At 36.1% G+C, this 18124-nt stretch overlaps 2 protein-coding genes across 21 annotated transcripts in view; one reads left to right on the plus strand and one right to left on the minus strand.

Annotated features, from left to right (window-relative positions):
- pcsk1 (proprotein convertase subtilisin/kexin type 1) overlaps positions 1 to 18124 on the minus strand; it is a 68891-nt gene that overhangs the window by 39253 nt on the left and 11514 nt on the right. The window lies entirely within an intron of this gene.
- cast (calpastatin) overlaps positions 1 to 18124 on the plus strand; it is a 51623-nt gene that overhangs the window by 2650 nt on the left and 30849 nt on the right. For 10 of the 20 annotated variants that reach the window (XM_073871419.1, XM_073871423.1, XM_073871424.1 and 7 more), the window contains exon 1: positions 6128 to 6341. The exons of 4 other annotated variants lie outside the window; for them this stretch is intronic. In XM_073871419.1, coding sequence (XP_073727520.1) covers positions 6239 to 6341 — 103 coding nt within the window. In that variant the 5' untranslated portion in view covers positions 6128 to 6238. Of the gene's footprint in view, positions 1 to 6126; positions 6342 to 18124 lie in introns of those variants that run through there. 6 more of the 20 variants (XM_073871433.1, XM_073871435.1, XM_073871427.1 and 3 more) reach the window with 5 other exon arrangements.

An 18124-nucleotide genomic window follows, 5' to 3' on the forward strand; every position in this document is an offset into this window, starting at 1 on the left:
TAATAATAGATAATGAATATGATAAAACTTATAAACATAAACATTTTTCCATCTTGTTTTGTTTGTATGCTTTTATGTTGGTCAGTTAAAGGAATAGTGCTTAGGAAGTACTCATACGAGAAGACGGTAACACCAATTTTTTTGGTAAACCAACAATTTACAGAAAAAACAAAAATTTGTTTTGACATTAGCCATGTGCTATTTCATCAGAGATGTAACAATCACATATTTATTCAGTATAATGTATTTTTATGTAAAGATCTTAACACTCCCAGCTATAAAAAAGAGTAACACTAATGACATCCAAAAAATCTTATCTCAAAATTCTTAGATATATCATGATATTTTAGACAAATAAGGTCAGACATCTCACAAAACTTTTGCGTTCCTCCACTGCACTTCTTCCACTGACCTTTTGACCCAAGAAAAACTTCAGAAAGCTGATGCATTGTTTCAAAATAAAAGTGCTTTGGGTAGGGTAACACCAATGACATAAATTTGGGTGACAAATATTTATTTGTTATTAATAGTGTATTTTTACCATTTCAGTGTTGTAGTAAATTCATACAGGATTAAAGCTAAATGTAAATTAGCTTCGTTTTATAAAAAAAACATGGTTTTAAATAATAAGTACACAGTTCAACTTCCATGATCAAAGGGACAGGGCAATTTTCAGGACCAGACATTTAAAAAAAAGTTTAAAAAAGGAAAAAAGACAATTACATAAATAAACTCTCTCATCATGTTAAGGACAGTCTATATTTATTAAATATATATCATTATGGGATTATTGGGTCAAATTAAATGATTAAGGGGTCTGCAAAAGTAAGGGACAAGCATTTCCACCATCTTTGTAGAATGACCCATATAATAGTGTATGCATTTCTGAATATGCAGCTATAGTACATTAAATAAATAGATTTTGTGTAGACAGGAATGCACTTGTTTGCTTGTGGGTCCCTGGCGAGGTTGAGGTGCCTTGACGTCCTGTGACTAGGTCATGAAATGTACCTAGGAACATTTTGTGACTATATATATCCTGAAACCCCATTTCACCCGAGGGCTCCAGTTACAGTGATGTAAACTATAGGCAATGCCCCATCCTAGTGTTTTCAATAGGAAGCGCAACATTAGCTACTGTACTGTAAAAAGTCAAAATTAGGAATACTTGGAAATGTGTTTCTTAAGATAAAACAGCTGGTTTTACTGGCTTAGTCAGATGAACACTCAGGTGTGTCTGATTATGCATGTCAGATAAATGTCTCTGCATAAACATGCCAAAGTTTCAGGGCTTTCTTAAAGAGATTTTGTAACCCATAAATAATGATTTTGCTTGTCTTTAGATGTTAAAGTCAGTTTGAGTACTACAGGAAGGTACTTGGGTGTGTCAAAACTTTGGGTCAGGTGTTGCCTACATATAGTAGTGGGGACCAGCCAAGAATTCCCGTGAGGAAGAGAGCGTAGAAAACATGCATATCTTAATAAACATCTAAAGAAAGGTTTCAGTGTGGTATAGGGGTAGGGAATATAACTAATTAGGCCAGTGCAACAACAATACAAGTCAATGGAAATCAGTACACTTTATAAAAAAGCAAACATGTGTTTCTTTCTTCTTTTGGTTAGTAGACAAACGCAGGATGTTACATTGAGAAAGGTCAAACCTCACTTCTTGATGTAGTACTGAACAATTGAATTGTGGATCTGATGCAGTTGTAGTTCTGCCCTTGTAACATTCTCAACTTTACAGCGATTCTTAAAGGGATAGTTCATTCAAAAATGTAAATTTACTCACCCTTAAGTTGTTACAAACCTGAATAAATTTCTTTTTTCTGCAGAACTTTAAGGCTTAATATAATTTAAACAAATGAGTTCAAAAATTTACCTCCCTCACAGTTGTCATGAAGGGCAAAATAAGCTATATAGACCAAAAATACTTTTTGTACCAGGCTGTAAACATATTAGTTTCTACTGTAAAGTTGGCCATTTTAACATTGGGGTCTATGGGAATTGGCTCCCTTTTGGAGCCAGCCTCTAGTGGCCAGTCGATGAATTGCAGTTTAGTCACTTCCCGTGAAAATTTTTGTGAAATTTTGCCATTATTTTCTCACTGTCATGCTGTCACAATCCTGTATAAATTTAATTTTTTCTGATGATCACGAAGGAAGATATTTTGAGGAATGTTTGTACCAAACCAATTATGAGCCCCAATTCACTTCCACAGTAGAATAAAACAGTCCTTCCAGAAAAACCTTTTTTGTAATTGTTGCGGGCAAAAATCATTGAACTTGCGGCACATTTTCTTAAAAAATGCGATGGAATATGCGGGATATTTATGCAATTTTAAGCAATGAAATTTGCATGAACTTGCCAAAATTGCAGGAACTTGCAAGAACTGCGTGAACTTGCAAAAACTGTTTGCAGCTTTTCACTGATGTTCACTTCGCATAATTACGCCACTTCCTAACATTCCCATGACAACAGGGGACATGGCTGCGCATGTGTGAAGTAAATGCAACATTTTTCAACTTTCTGCTATATATGTGATTTTTGCCACAAAAATGCGGGGGAAATCGGCTTTTGCGAGCATAAATCGGCAATTTATGCAACGAAAGTCCGGCATATTTAAAAAATGCGGCCAACGCATAAATATGAGAACTTCGGCTGATTATGCATTGAATCATGCGATCGCATAATCTCGTTTTTCTGGAGGGACTGATAAAAGAATACAATGGAAGTGAATGGGTCTCATGAACCGTTTGGTTACAAACATTTCTCAAAATATCTTCATTCGTGTTTATCAAAACTAAGAAATGTATACTAGGTTTATAACAACACGAGGGTGATTAAATGATGAGAGAATTTTCATTTTTGGGTGAACTATCACTTTAAGGCTTTATAAATCAAAGACGAATACATTGGAGTTTCTGTGCCAATACCAATATTTGATTAACTCTTCGTTTCAAAGTTTTATGTTGTAAAATTCAACATTGCAGAGTGTACAAACTGCAATTCTGTTGTTATTGTTATGCACTGGTCTGCCCTGAATATCATTTGTTTTTAAACAATAATCCAATGTCTGATAATGGGGTAAAATGCTTTTTATTTGTCTATATGATGTGAAAAATGGTAAAACAAATCTCCTTCAACTTTTATCAAAACATCTGCAGAAAAAAAAAGGGGTGTACATATCTTTTAAATACGCAACAAGGTATGAGAGTGATGTGCTATCTTGTAGTTAATCTCAGGTAGGTGTTTGCTGTGCAAATCTATCACTTTGCTTATTTACAACAGTGCTGCATGCAAGTTATTTTTAGTACTAGACTTTGGATGTAAAACCAGGAAAGATCTCATTGTTTAAAAAAAGTGTTTGGTTGTCTAACACGCATAACTGCATATCCAAATCTGCTTGAACATGAATTGTCAGTTATGGATGTTTGGAGTCCACACCCAGACCCTTTAACTAAGGTATCTAATCGAACAGGCATGCTTTGTTCTTAGCATTTGGGGTGGATACCAGAAGCGCATTGAGTGTAGACATTTAAACATATTTGAATGTTTCATAAAAGCCAGGTCCGTGGTTTAGTTCCTTCTCTAAACGGCATGTTGTCATTTTGGATATGATTTTAACACTGCACAATGACTGCCCTGGTTTCCATTAAATGTTTTTGTGCAAAACTTTTGTGATTTTTTCTAAATGCTGATTAAAATCTATTGTAAAAAAATTTACAAACCAATTTTTTCCTTCAAGTCATTCCAAAAGTCATGGTGATGGATGTTGGTATACATTTACGTAAATCACAGCCACTGCGCTACACGATTTCACATCTTGAGAGAATGATCATGTGACACATGTCAGGTGACCTGCAAATGCGAGAAATCTTTGTTTCTATTGCAGTTTCAGTTGCATTTTTCCCCTTGCGCTATATTCAATATATTTTCGGTTACTATTGAAGTTTTGCGATATATTTAATACATTTAAGGGTGGTGTTTCTTTTTCACTCTTGCGATATATTCAATATATTTTCGTTTTTGATGCTTCTCCCTTGCTGTTAAAGATTTTTTTTCTTTTTTGCAGTTTTGCAATATTTCCAATATATTTTTAGTTTCTATCATTTTTTTCATTGCCATAGATTCAATATATTTGCGTGTTTTCTTCTTCTTGCGGTACATTAAAGCTATTTTCAGTTTTCATGGGGATTTGTTGTTATATATTTTAATCTTTTACCCGTTTTTCCCCCCTGCGCTAAATTCAATATATTTTCGGTTACTATTGAAGCTTGGCGATATATTTAATACATTTAAGGGTGGTGTTTCTTTTTCACTCTTGCGATATATTCAATATATTTTCGTTTCTGATGCTTCTCTCTTGCTGTTAAAGATTTTTTTTCTTTTTCTTTTTTGCAGTTTTGCAATATTTCCAGTATATTTTTAGTTTCTATCATTTTTTCCATTGCGATAGAATCAATATATTTGCATGTTTTTTTCTTCTTGCGGTACATTAAAGCTATTTTCAGTTTTCTTAGGGATTTGTTGCTATATATTTTAATCTTTTACCCGTTTCTCTTATTTTCCACCTTGTGCTAAATTCAATATATTTTCGGTTACTATTGAAGCTTTGCGATATATTTAATACATTTAAGGGTGGTGTTGCTTTTTCACTCCTGCGATATATTCAATATATTTTCGTTTTTGTTGCTTTTTCCCTTGCGGTATATTAAGATCTTTTTTCCAGCTTTGCGATTTTCCAGGATATTTTTAGTTTCTATTGCGCCAATTTGTTTCTATTTGTGGTATATTCACTATATTTTCAGTTGCTATTGCGTTGTTTTCCCTTTGCGCTATATTCAATATATTTTCCGTTACTATTGAAGTTTTGCAATATATTCAATACATTTTAGGTTGCTGTTGCTTTTCCTCTTGCAATATATTCCAGATTTATTTTTCCGGTTTCTGATGCTTTTACCTTGCGGTATATTAAAGCTAATTCTGGTTTCTATTGCTGTTTTGCGGTATATTCTAACAATGGTCGGTTTCTATAAAACGTTTTTTGGTATATTCCTTTTTCATATTCCCTTAAAGGTGCAGTGTGTAAATTCTAGTAGCATCTAGTGCTGAGTTTGCGAATTGCAACCAACGGCTCCATCCACTGCTCACCCCTCGCTTTTGAAACGTATAGAGAAGCTACGGTAGCCGCCACCGTAAAAACATGTTATCGTCGGAGACAACTTAATAAAAAAGCTTGTCCATTAAGGGCTTCTGTAGAAACATGGCGGCACAAAATGGTGACTTCCACATAAGGGGACCCTCTTGTGTATGTAGATAAAAACGTCTCATTCTAAGGTAATGAAAACATAACGGTTCATTATAAAAAGGTCTTTATACACCCCAGATAATATGGTTTTGTATATTATTTTGCATTTCTGTCAAGAGATCCTTCTAAAAATTACACACTGCATCTTTAAAAACCACCACAAAACTTTGATATATATTGGTGCTTTTACAAAATTGACGTTTTGCTATTTTTGGTTCGCAATTTTAACTTGCGCAACGCAATTTAAAAGGTAGTGGAAACGCAACTACTTATCGTGATGATTGTCTTATTTGCGTAGTTTGCATGCTTTAAAGTCAATGTTTACAGTTTCAGTTTTTCATAGGAATAGTAGTGTATACTAGCACATAAAAGAGTGCAGAGGAAGTCTTGCAGTGCTGATAAGATCAGTTGGAATGTCCATATTGGTTCATGCTGGTTTGTTACTGGTGGACAACACACAATATCCAAAAAAAAACAACATAAGTTGGTGACAAGCATTGTATTACCCTCTTTATCTTTCTCCACAAAACTTGTACTTTTTAGTGTCTCACTACATTTCTCACTCTTGCAAAAGTACCATAAAGAAACTGCCATAAACGTTTACCTTCAGATCATAGCGTGTGAACACACAGGCATACGCCTTTAATAACATTGTACTATTAAAACTGTACAAGGCATGTCTCAGTCAGGAGGTATAAATTCCATCGGTGTCCCTATTTAGCCATGCCCCCTTTCCTTCTTCCTATTAAACCCGCCTCCACGAAGTGCCATAACCCCTCCCCTTTCCTCCAATGACCTCTCCCCAAACTCCTCCTTCTTCACCCTGTGCCTGGAACATGCTGTAGCACAGACAGCAGTCGCACACACATCCAGCCAGAGGCAGGGAGAGAGACAGATACATTTCCCAGACGCACAGCACCACCAGACATGGGCCAGTTGATAAGCTGGATACGCGGCACGCAGGACCAACCACCACTGCGGGACGTCGCTGTAGAGGAACAGGTCTTTCTTATTGGATACAATCATATTGAGTCTCAGAGAGTACAGTGTGTGCATGGGTTGACCATAGTGTTTGAGCACGTTCGAGATTTTGAAAGGATTTGTTTGTGAATGTGCGCTTATATAATGTGTATTCATGTTGAAGCGCTGGTCAGGAGGTCTTGGCTTTGGTTCAAGCACACAGCGGCCTTCTGAGGGTGGAGAGCTGGAATGCTGGGAGCTTAGGAATGCTGGGAAGTTTGTTATCAAAAGTTTACAAAGATTGTAAACTTATAGGGATGTTAAATTGTAAAGTTAACGTGCAGCACGCCCAACGTTTTTATTTGTTTACTGAAGTTTTGGCAGCGTGTTCAAGTGTTGCAATGTGAAATTGTTTTTTAATGCACTGATAGAGTCTCGGGGTGTGTTTGTGAAACATTGGTGAATCATTGGACTTTTAAATGATTATACCGTAGGTTGGATGATGTTTCTTTAGCTCAACAAAAATGGAGTATAAGGTCATGGGTTCAATAGATAGATATAAAGACACATGGATAGACAGACAGATAAACATGGGTTGGATGATGTTTCTGTAGCTTAACTAGTAGCACTATTAGATCATGGTCACAGATAGTCATTCTTGATAAAAGCACCCAATATTTAAATGGCTCATGCTGCTTAAGAAAAATCTTGTATTTTTTTCTATATACTGAGAGTAGAAATTTTCTTATGGCATCAATCACAACACTAATATTGTGATCGCCAGCTGAGTTTCCTGTAACTTTAACCTGATGTCGTTCAGATATCACGAGAAGCACAGCGTCATGTTCGTGTGTTATGTATGAGCAGATCTCTCTGATATGTGAGTGATGTTGGCCAATAAGGTGCAATCCAAATCTTCAATGCTGTACATACCCACAGTGCAACCTGCCACCGTGGTTCAGCATCAAACATTGATGTTACACCAAATGTCCTGAAGGCACACGCTTGCTCACTTTCACTGTGGGAATTGTTTACATTTAGATTTTCTACTTTTTAAAATATAGACGCAACCAGCTGACATTTATACATTTATATAAGAATTAAAATATTAACCATAGCCAAACTGGTTTGGATTAGACTGATTTATAAATATAAATATTATATACATTTATTTAAGTTATTTTTTGGGCCACTTTGTGTACGGAGAGGACAGGAAAGTACAGGTTGGAGAGAGAGGTCCGGGATTGGCAAAGAACCTCAAGCCGGGAACTGAACTCGGGATGGTGAAAGTGCATCTGCACCATATGTCAGAGCACTGCCTACTACACCATTGGCTGCGACATTTAAATATTTTTATTTGCAAAATATATTTTAATCATAATTTTAAATATCACTCCCAAATTGCTTCCGTCAACAATGTGACTTAAAGAGCACCTATTCATTGCTAAAAACAATGTTTTTTTTTTGTGTATTTGGTATAATACAATGTGTTTGCGTGGTTTATGGTTAAAAACACATTATTTTCCACATACGGTACATTTTTGTAGCTCCAGATTTCTCTCTTTCTGAAACGCACGGATTTGAAAAGCGCTGTGTCCCTGATTGGTCAGATAATCTGTACAGTGTGATTGTTGAGTCAGCTGGAAAAGAGAAGCTCCTTACCATGTTTGAAAGATTCGCTCGCAATGCAATGCTAACAAGTTAACTTACAAGCTGTGAGTCAGAAGCGGGAGGATTATGATAATGTCGGTCTTTACTACAACTCCAATCCCAGGAAGTAAACTGTTGCTTACAATCCGTCTGTTTGTTTAAGTCCAAAAAAATAAGATTTACGTTGGAGACGATAACTCGCGGCATCGTTTACTTTGTGGTTTGTAACTTTTGCATATCGTTTACGTACTAATACACACTTACATACCAAAGGAAATGTAAAAATGTCAATCGGACAATAGGTGCTCTTTAATATTAGTTTTAATGTAGCAATGAGGATGTTAATGATATTTATCTCTAAAAACTGGCGCAACGTTATATACATTTTACTCTGTGGTTCTAAAAATTTTACAAATAAATCATGACTTAATATTTTGTTTATACAAATATTTTGTATATTGTTTTCTTTTTTTTTAGATATCTAGTAGGGAGGCACCGATATATCGGCCTATTGACGGTTTAGCAGCAACAACATAAACAAACGGCTTTTGTGGACTAAACGCAATTCTTGTAGAGTCCTTTCACAGTAGTTTATTTCTTATAACAAGGGAAATAAATGACAAGTAAATTACCTTCGTAATTTCATATCTAACGCATTTCAACTATTACAGTACACTGAGCTAATGTTACTGTGTAAAAATTTATGTTTACAGTATTAGCTACAGACCCTTGAATTTTTGCCTGGCCACCAAACCTCTCCACACAGTTGTCTCTCCTCGTCTTTAGCAAAACATTTTATTTTCGACAAGGTATTTGTTTCAAAGATCAGTTTAGCCCGGAGTAAAAGGAGTAAAAATCAAAACTGTTGGTATCTTTTGGTGTTGGTAGATGTCTTTATTAGTAATTAAATATCAGTACTGGCCACTGATCTATATAAATGACTGGATTGCGCATAGAACGCTTAACGTAACAGCGTGAGGTGAAGCCAGCGCAGAGTTCGAGCCACCATCTTGGTATACCCAACCGGCAGAGGACGTCATTGACTTCCATTCAAAATCATGTTTTAAATTCACCCGCTTTACAGCGTATCAGTCACATAAGATTATTTTTAGGATATGTGTACGTAAATTAACTGTTAATTCTGGTGTTATTTGCAGTGTTTATGTTTTAATCGGGCAGGAAAATGGATTTATAAAAAAAACGTTAAGGTGAGTGCGTCTGCTGCATTCTGTTAATGACACAAGTATAAATAAAGGTTTTTTTGACATTCAGCTACACGGTCAGCGCTATTTCTCTAAATAAGTTTAGGTAACTTGTAAGTTTAGATAGCATAAAACCAGCAAAGTATTGCATGTGCATACGGTACAAAGTATGATAATTTATTTAGATTTCAGAATGAGCACGTTTGTCATTAATACTAAATATGCTGCGGTCTGTCTGCTGATCTGATACTGTAATGAAGATGCATGTATAATAACTGATTAAAAACTAAAATGTACAACTTTCAGTAAATAACTAAATAATGTAAATAATGTACATGCTTAGGACGTTTGTGTTGTAATAATGTACAGGGTAACTTCAGATATAAAAACGAAGACTAGTAAAGTGATGTTTTATCATTAAAATCTGATCGCGTCCATTGATTTAATAGAATGTTTGGGTATACCAACATGGCGGCGCGACGGGTATGTATTCATTTGTCTAAGTTGAGGTAAGAACATAGTAAAATATTGAAAAACGGCAGTGTTTTCCTTTAACATGATACTTTGTAGTGAATGTTATACCTAATGTCAATTTATATCGTATGGTATAAATGTGATGAAGCAGTATCTGCTCAATAAGGGCAAAAATCATCTCTGAAAGTAACACTAGATATTTAGGATGTTTTCCTTTAATTATTTTTTCTCTGAGCTCTAACAACCATGTGAATTTGCTTAGGGACTCTTTTCTGCATTAGAGTATTTTAAACATTGTGTCTGTACTGAGTGAATTGTAACAGTATATTGATCTACAGAGGTTTATATACTTAGTTATTGGTACACTATTGATTTAAACAGTGTATCATGGGTTTTAAAGGGATAGTTCACTCAAAAATTTAAATCTGTCATCATTTACTTACCCTCATGTTGTTACAAACCTGTATGAATGTATTTGTTCTGATGAACACAAAGGAAGATATATGTAATGAAGCAGGAAACAGAAGCACCATAGACTTCCACAGTAGGAAAAAACACTACTATGACATTCAATGATGCTCAAAAACGTAAACATTACTTGAAATATCTTCCTTGAGTTCAGCAGAACAAATAAATTAATTTTCATTTTTAGGTGAACTTTCCCTTTAACAGTACACACAACAGTTTCTTTTTCTTTATGTTTGGGTGCGCATGCATGCATGTCTGTACTGTAGGTGTATAAAATTGCAAATTCAGCAGGTGACAACAGCTGTGACATCTAATGTCAGACTGTCACATTTCAGCTTAATTACAAATCTCCTACATTTTGGCTGCGTTTTCACTATCTGTCATGCTTTGTCATGGATTAAACTGGCTTAGTTGTTAAAAGTCTGGGCTGGTCCCCGAAAGGATGTTGTTTGAATCATGACATCATCCATTACCAAAGTTAATGCCATTTTGCTTTAAGTCCACATTGATTCTCTGAACGCATCAAAAGGTTCTCACATGTTCTTATGGTGTGAATAAGACTTTAGGTTGAGTTAGCGTGAGATTGTGTAATGGTTGCATAGGGATGATGTCATTCATCATGACCTGTCCTTGCATGTGTAAGAATTCTGTACTTTATCTCACACTAAACATATCTGAGCTGCTGATCTTGTCAGCATTTTAAGACATCATGAGAGCGTTTTTAACACCTATGGTGTTTAATAAGGTATGCAAGAGCCTTATAAGATGTCAGCACATCATTGCATGTAAGAATGTATTGTGGGGAAGGCATATCCCAAAATGCATTGCAGATGGCTCCGTGAAACAGCTTCAGCAATTGTGGTCATAGGTGAAATCCTATATAAAGTCATTTTTGTGATTTGCTGTTTACTAAATATAAATATAACCTTGATGTCATTAATATTGACTGAGCAAAGATTAAAATCAATGTGAAATCAATTATTAAAATCAAACTTTGATGCTTTAAATCTCCTGGATTTCATAGAGAGGGTCACATATATTAAATAAATAATGAACTATAAATAAACTTCATTTCATTTTATTCTTTACTAAAACGTATTAGTATCTATGTATTGATAAAAAGAGTGTATTTTGTGTGTACTAATTAACTTCAAACTCAAAGGGTTATAAATGAGACACATTATGAAGTTGCATATGCAAACAGTAGACAGCAAGGCATCTCACTAGAAACAGAGCTTAAAATGTTGTTACCATACAGCTCTTGAAGAAAAGATTCATTGAATACTTTTTATTTTTTTGGGCTGTAATGCTTGAATAAGTAAACACACAGCACAACAACTCACTGACTCTTGGATAGAAACTCAGTCCACAAACCACATGGAGAATGTTACACTAAATATAGACACCCTGACTGCATGAGACGTCCACAGTAACTTCAGCACATGTTCGCAATATCATTTACAGAGCTGAATGGATGATGCCGATGATGTCAGATTCGGTGTAAGGCAAATGACTCAATATCGTTGTTTCGCAAACTGTACGTCATAATGTGCTGACACAGTCGTGGCACACCTATACAGTTATTTCTTCATCATTTACACACCCTGTGATTCAAGAACATCTGAATTCTGGGGGTACTGTATTGTTTTTACTGTTACTGATGCATGCGTACTGTATAAAGATTACAGCATACATCTAATATTCATATAGTGTTTGCGGGAAACGTGTGGTGAAATTTGCTGAAACGTGAAGAGGTCTAAATATGCATTTATGTGCATGTCTATGCATGTGTATCGGAAACTCTCAAAAAAGGTAGAGAAGCTGTCACTGGGATGGTATGTTCAAAAAGTGTGTACCATTTGGGTATACATATAGTTATGCGTGGGTCAGGGTTCTCGCTTTTATTATTTGGTCAGCCCCGCACCACAGTATCTATTTTACAACCCGCCCTGCACCTGCGACCATTAAATAGACATACCAGGCATTGTAATGTAAGTTATAGGGCTCCAGACTGCCACCAAATGGGGGCATTTTGCCACCAAAATTTGAGAGTGTGCCACTGAATTTTACATCCAGTTGCACATGTGCGACCAGTAAATTTAACCTTTTTTTGTGATGTGACTCTAAATTGGAAAACAGCACATTGTACTTTCTGGATCCATCATTAAAGTATTTATTAGTAATACTGTGGAAATTAGTAGGAATCTGAATATTTGGATAGCATGTTGATTTACAGTGTGTGCCCCTACATTTTCTGGTTGCGCCCCTAAAATTTTCAGTTGGGGCCACTGTGCTCGTAGTGAAAAAAGTTAGTCTGGAGCCCTGACAGTTATTCAGCATAAAAGTGCTTGGAAACAGCCATTAGATTACATCGCAATGTAAACTGGCAACAACATACGCTGAACCATAGAAACCAGCATGGTCATATTAATAACAAGATGTCAACATTTACAAAGCAGCTTTTGTATTCATCTGTATAGAAGAACTATAAATACCTCTAAATTAGATTTAGCATCTTGACCTTCTTTTTAATGATTTAAATTCCTGACCTTAATTTTCCCGCACCTCATCTTCAATCTTCGCTTTTATTTTTCCGTTTGTTTTGTTATTGTGTTATTGTGGCGGGAGCTGCTTGGCGCTTTTGTGCCGTAAGGTCAAAGGTTTAAGGACATCACGCAAGTTACATTGCTACGTAGGCCTAGGTATTGTAACCTTATCGAAGAACCTAATAAAATATGAAAAAATATTTATTCAGTTATAGGGAATTGCATGCAACATACATGTTTTTATATTGTGTTTTTAATGACCCCCCCCCCCAAATAAAGTGACAATTTCTTTACCCGCCCCGACCCAGGACGACCCACGCATCACTAGTATATACATATGTACCTGTAAGGTAACATGACAGATGCTTTTACCCAAAGCTACTTACAGTGCATTCAAGGTTTACATTAAATTCTCATACAGTAAAAAAAGCTTAGATGCAAAACCCTCTAAGTGCATCTGACATGCTTTCTTGTAAATTTGCTTTTTTAGACTCCTAATGGATTTGGCCAACAAACTGGTATTTCTGACTGACCTTAGGTCAGAATTAAGCAGAAAGTATTTGCTGAACGTATCATATGTGCCAAGAGCATTTTAGGTATACTTTTGGTACCAAAATGTACTAATATGCGCTTTTTGGGTACAAAGTTGTACTTTTTGAAAGGGTACCACCCCAGTGACAGCTTTTGTACCTTTCTGTAAAGCTTAAAGGTATAGCGGAAGATTTTCCCGAATTATTTAAAAGAACCGCCCCTCGATATTTTTTTTAAAATGCACACGCAACACTCCAGAGAGGGAATGCCTGTTAAACGTGTGCACGAGATGCATGCAGGAGCTCAGTTCTTCTCTTCGCTCTGTTTACAAGTTTCTGTCGGCATGTTTACCGTGTCTGTGCGGTTCGTGACTTGTGCCAGGGCTAGCATCGCTAATCATAGCTTACATCAACTTTTACTAGCAGTGATTTTAAATGGATTTCTCCAAATAGCATGACAAAATGTACCTTTCCAGTAGAAACTTCGCGTGGGAAGCCCAACCTGTCCTTTTAGCTCACGCCAGCGTGTGAAATAGTCTCCCATAAACATTCTGGTCTTGTTTCTTTCTTTATAGTCCTTTCTCTTCTTGTCATACAATTCGTAGACACTTTTTCTCTTGCGACCCTCAGACATTTTGAAAAAAAACACAGCGAGAACGCGAGCTTCAATGAATGGTTGAAACCGTAGCACAACACACATACACGTGAAAGTGCGCATGTGCAGCAAGCGAACCTAGAGGCGAGCACGTACGACAGTTACACGTCAACATATAATGAGAATGATTGACATCTGGGATGACCAATAGTCTTGATGATCCACCCGGAAAATGGAAATCTTCCGCTATACCTTTAAAGGGGACATTTTTAGGATGTCAAAAAATTGTTTGTCCCTAGAGTAGCCTACTAGGGGTGTCACGATTTTCCAAATCCTCGATTCGATTACATTTTCGATTCTAAAGTCACAGTTCAATTCTCGATTTTTACTTTTTTTTAAAGAACAGGTTGCTATGTCATTTTTAGACTACACTTTTATGAAATATAATATCTGAACTTGAACCCAGAGATGACGTGTCATATTAGTCGTCCTGCCAGTGGAAAAATATGGTACACTCACATACCTGATAAAACGAAACTTCAGAGGAACATTCCTGTCAGTACTTTGCACCATAAAAACGTGCTTTTATTACCGTCAGACGAGATTGTGAGACTATACCCCAATAAGCGCATGCTGTTTTTTTCCCATGTAAAGAGCAGCTCGCGTGGTGTCTCCTGCATCTGCCATGCTATCTTTTGACTGGCTGTAGCTAGCAAAGTTAGAGGTGGTTGACTCACAGCACTTAACACGTGTGTGTTTTTTCGCTTGCTAAGACCAGACGTGACGTGGGGGTGTGGCAGCATCGACGATTCCATGTTTTAATTCGAAGTTCGAGGTTGTGACTTAATTTCGATTGAAATCGTGACACCCTTATAGAGTACATGTGAAATTCTAGCTCAAAATATCATATAGATAATTTATTATAGCATGTGAAAATTGCTACTTTGTATGTGTTGGCAAAATTGTGCCGTTTTTGGGTGTGTCTTTTCAAATGCAAATGAGCTGATCTCTGCACTAAATGGCAGTGCTGTGGTTGGATAGTGCAGATTAAGGGGCTGTATTATCCCCTTCTGACATCACAAGGGGAGCCAAATTTCAATGACGTATTTTTTCCACATGCTTGCAGAGAATGGTTTACCAAAACTAAGTTACTGGGTTGATCTTATTTATCATATTTTCTAGATTGATACAAGCACTAGGGACCCAATTATAGCATGGTCAGATTTTCATGATATGTCCACTTTAAATAATATTGCTTTGGATAAAAATCTTTGCCACCTTTATAAAATCAATGCAAATGATATTTAAAAATTGCAAACAGGTTTACACAGCAGCAAAATAAACATTTATGATAAATTGCTTTAGCCTCAGATCTTTAGATCCATGTGATTTATTTGTCCTAGTGTTTTTTAATCCAGTCTAAGCCTGCATAACTTGAATTGTATTTACTCAGTTAACTTGAACATTCCTGCATTCCAGTTGGTTAAAGTTCTTGTCACCTCTCAACCTCTCCATGAGGGTGAGGTTCATGACAAGCTCAATTATTAACAGATAAGGGTTGCTAAACAATGCTCTTATTTATTCACGCTCTGTTCTCCGTCTATTCACACACCTCTCCATGCTGAACCATGTCAGCATGCCACACTGTTGTTGTCCGTGCAGACGGCAACACTTTAGTATTTCATGCATATGGTCAGTGGCTCTTTCCTGTTTTCCTTATTTGGTTTCCTTCACTGGTTCCCCTCTTAGTAGTGAACCTAGGAGGAATGTCAGCGCATTCCAGCAAACACATGAGGGCAAACGATTTTTGGATGGCTGACTTTGAATGTGTTTTGTAATGAGCGTTTTTGGTTGTGATGTGCACTCTGCTCCACCCAGCTGCGCCCAGCCTGACTGCTTTTGCGTGTCACCAAGGTGCGATCTTTGTCACTTGGGTGCAGCTTTTTAATAGGATTACAATTTATGAGTGTTTCAGATGTCCTGCTGAAGATTCAGATGTGAGTTTTGCATGCATCTTTAGGAGGAAGGTTATATGCTGCGGTCTACTTATTTATATTTATGCATTTTGCAGATGCTTTTATCCGAGACACAGTGAATTGAAGATATACGGTTTATCAGTATATTTGTTCTCTGGTAATCAAACCCACAACCTTTACATTGCTAATGCAATATTATACCAAGAAAGCTACAGGAACACTTTAATTCACTACAATTTCCTGTAGTATGTGACAAAAAACATAATTTGACTGATTTCACACTGATTTGAGCAGAGGACTGTCTGTAATCTTACATTGTTGAGATGTTTGTCACATACTGTCACGTATATATTTTGTAACCTATGCCATTTTAACTCAAGCTTAAAGGGATAGTTCACCCAAAACTTAAAATTCTGTCATCATTTATTCCCTCTCATGTTGTTACAAACCTGTATACATTGTTTTTTTATGATAAACACGAAGGAAGATATTTTGAGGAATGTTTGTAACCAAACCGATCATGAGCCCCATTTACTTCCATATTAGGAATAAAGAATACTATGGAAGTGAATGGGGCTCATGAACGATTTGCTTACAAACATTCCTCAAAATATCTTCTTTCGTGTTTATCAGAACATAGAAATTTATATCAAGAAATCAAGAAAGGTAAAATTAATTGTAAATTCAAGTTTATTAAACTTAAGATTTAAAAGCAGGGTGCATGATCTCTGAAAGACAATGTTGACATCACCTAAATAAACATGCCCCTACCCCTATAGAATCTGGACCTTCTTTTGATAGTCCCGCCCCACACATATGCAACCTAGACAATGATGTCGGTTAGTAGACATGCCCATTACTGCTGATTGGCTACAAGTGTGTTTTGTTACCCGGTCTGACTCCCTTTTCCAAAGTGTTTTTCAAAAATCATGCACCCCGCCTTTAAGTGCAACAATGATTTTTTTACAGTGCGAAAGCATTTATAGATAATAATATTCATTTCATAATGCACAAAGAGCGCTACACATTGATTCAGATTTATGTTTAAGGTTGGGTCTTGGACAGATTGTTCTCTTGGCTTAGTAAACGTGGTTGCCCATCAGGATCTAACTGGCAGTGTTTGGCTGGTTTGGAAACCTGCATACTTTTACATGCAGGCAGATGTGCTTATGCTATTTAAAAGAAAGTGATTTCATTTACAATTTAGATTTACTTTTTTGGTTTACATTTTACATTTTGCGGAAAACGCAACCGTCGGTTGGTTCTTGTCACATGACCTGCGGTGCGCCTGCGGCATTTTGAAAAGTTGAGATGTTTTTAACTCAATGCGGTGCGGACACACCTGGGACAAATGTTGCTTCCATTATGAGATAACGAACTTGAAATAACAAACTTAAGCGCAAAAGACGCTAAATGTGAATCGCCCCTAACTGTGGGTTCACACCAGACGCGAGATCAACGATTTGTGCGAGTAGATAACACACAAAGTCAATGCAAAAATGCGATCAGATGCGTCCTCTCCGGCATTATGAATCACGCGATATTAGTGGCGCGTTTGCCACAAAAACACGAGCTATTTGCCTCAAACGTGAAAACTTTGCATTACACAAAGTGAAATCCCGCGAGTAATCTAGGGTGAGTAACTGATGCCCCGGGTTTGGTGTGTATGGTTGGTGTGTCACTGTATTTCTTTTGTTGATATATGCGACCCAGTCTATTAAAACTCAGTCATTTTTTGTAATTTACAGTTTTCTACATAAAATCATCTTGTATAATGTAAAGAACATCTGTGAAAATATAATCTTGATATATTTTATATTGACTGAATAAGGTCATGTCAAAGATTCAATGAAAAAAATCATTTTCTTAGTATTTTTGTCTTGTTTTCAGTAAAAATATCTAAATTAAGATGCTTTTTTTAATGAGCAAGACGACCCAAGAAAATAAGTCTAGTTTTTAGACCAAAAATATCAAATTTAAGTGGTTTTGGGCATAAAACAAGCAAAAAATCTGCCAATGGGTTAAGCAAATTTTTCCTGAATTTAGTGTTTTAGAAAAATTTTCAAGATTTTTTTGCTTACCCCATTGGCAGATTTTTTTGCTTGTTTTATGCACACAATCACTTAAATTTGATATTTTTGGTCTAAAAACTAGACTCATTTTCTTGGGTCGTTTTGCTCATCAAGAAAAAGCATCTTAATTTAATTTTTAGATATTTCTACTGAAAACAAGACAAAAATACTAAGAAAATTCTTTAAAAAAGTTAACTGTAACACTTTACAATAAGGTTCATTAGTTAACATTAGTTAATGTGTGAACAAACATGAACAAACCATGAGCAATAGATTTGTTACAGTATTTATCCATCTTTGTTAATGTTAGTTAATAGAAATAAAGCTTTTAATGGCTTGT

This window comes from Misgurnus anguillicaudatus, chromosome 9, assembly GCF_027580225.2.
Source record: "Misgurnus anguillicaudatus chromosome 9, ASM2758022v2, whole genome shotgun sequence".
Taxonomy (NCBI): Eukaryota; Metazoa; Chordata; class Actinopteri; order Cypriniformes; family Cobitidae; genus Misgurnus; species Misgurnus anguillicaudatus.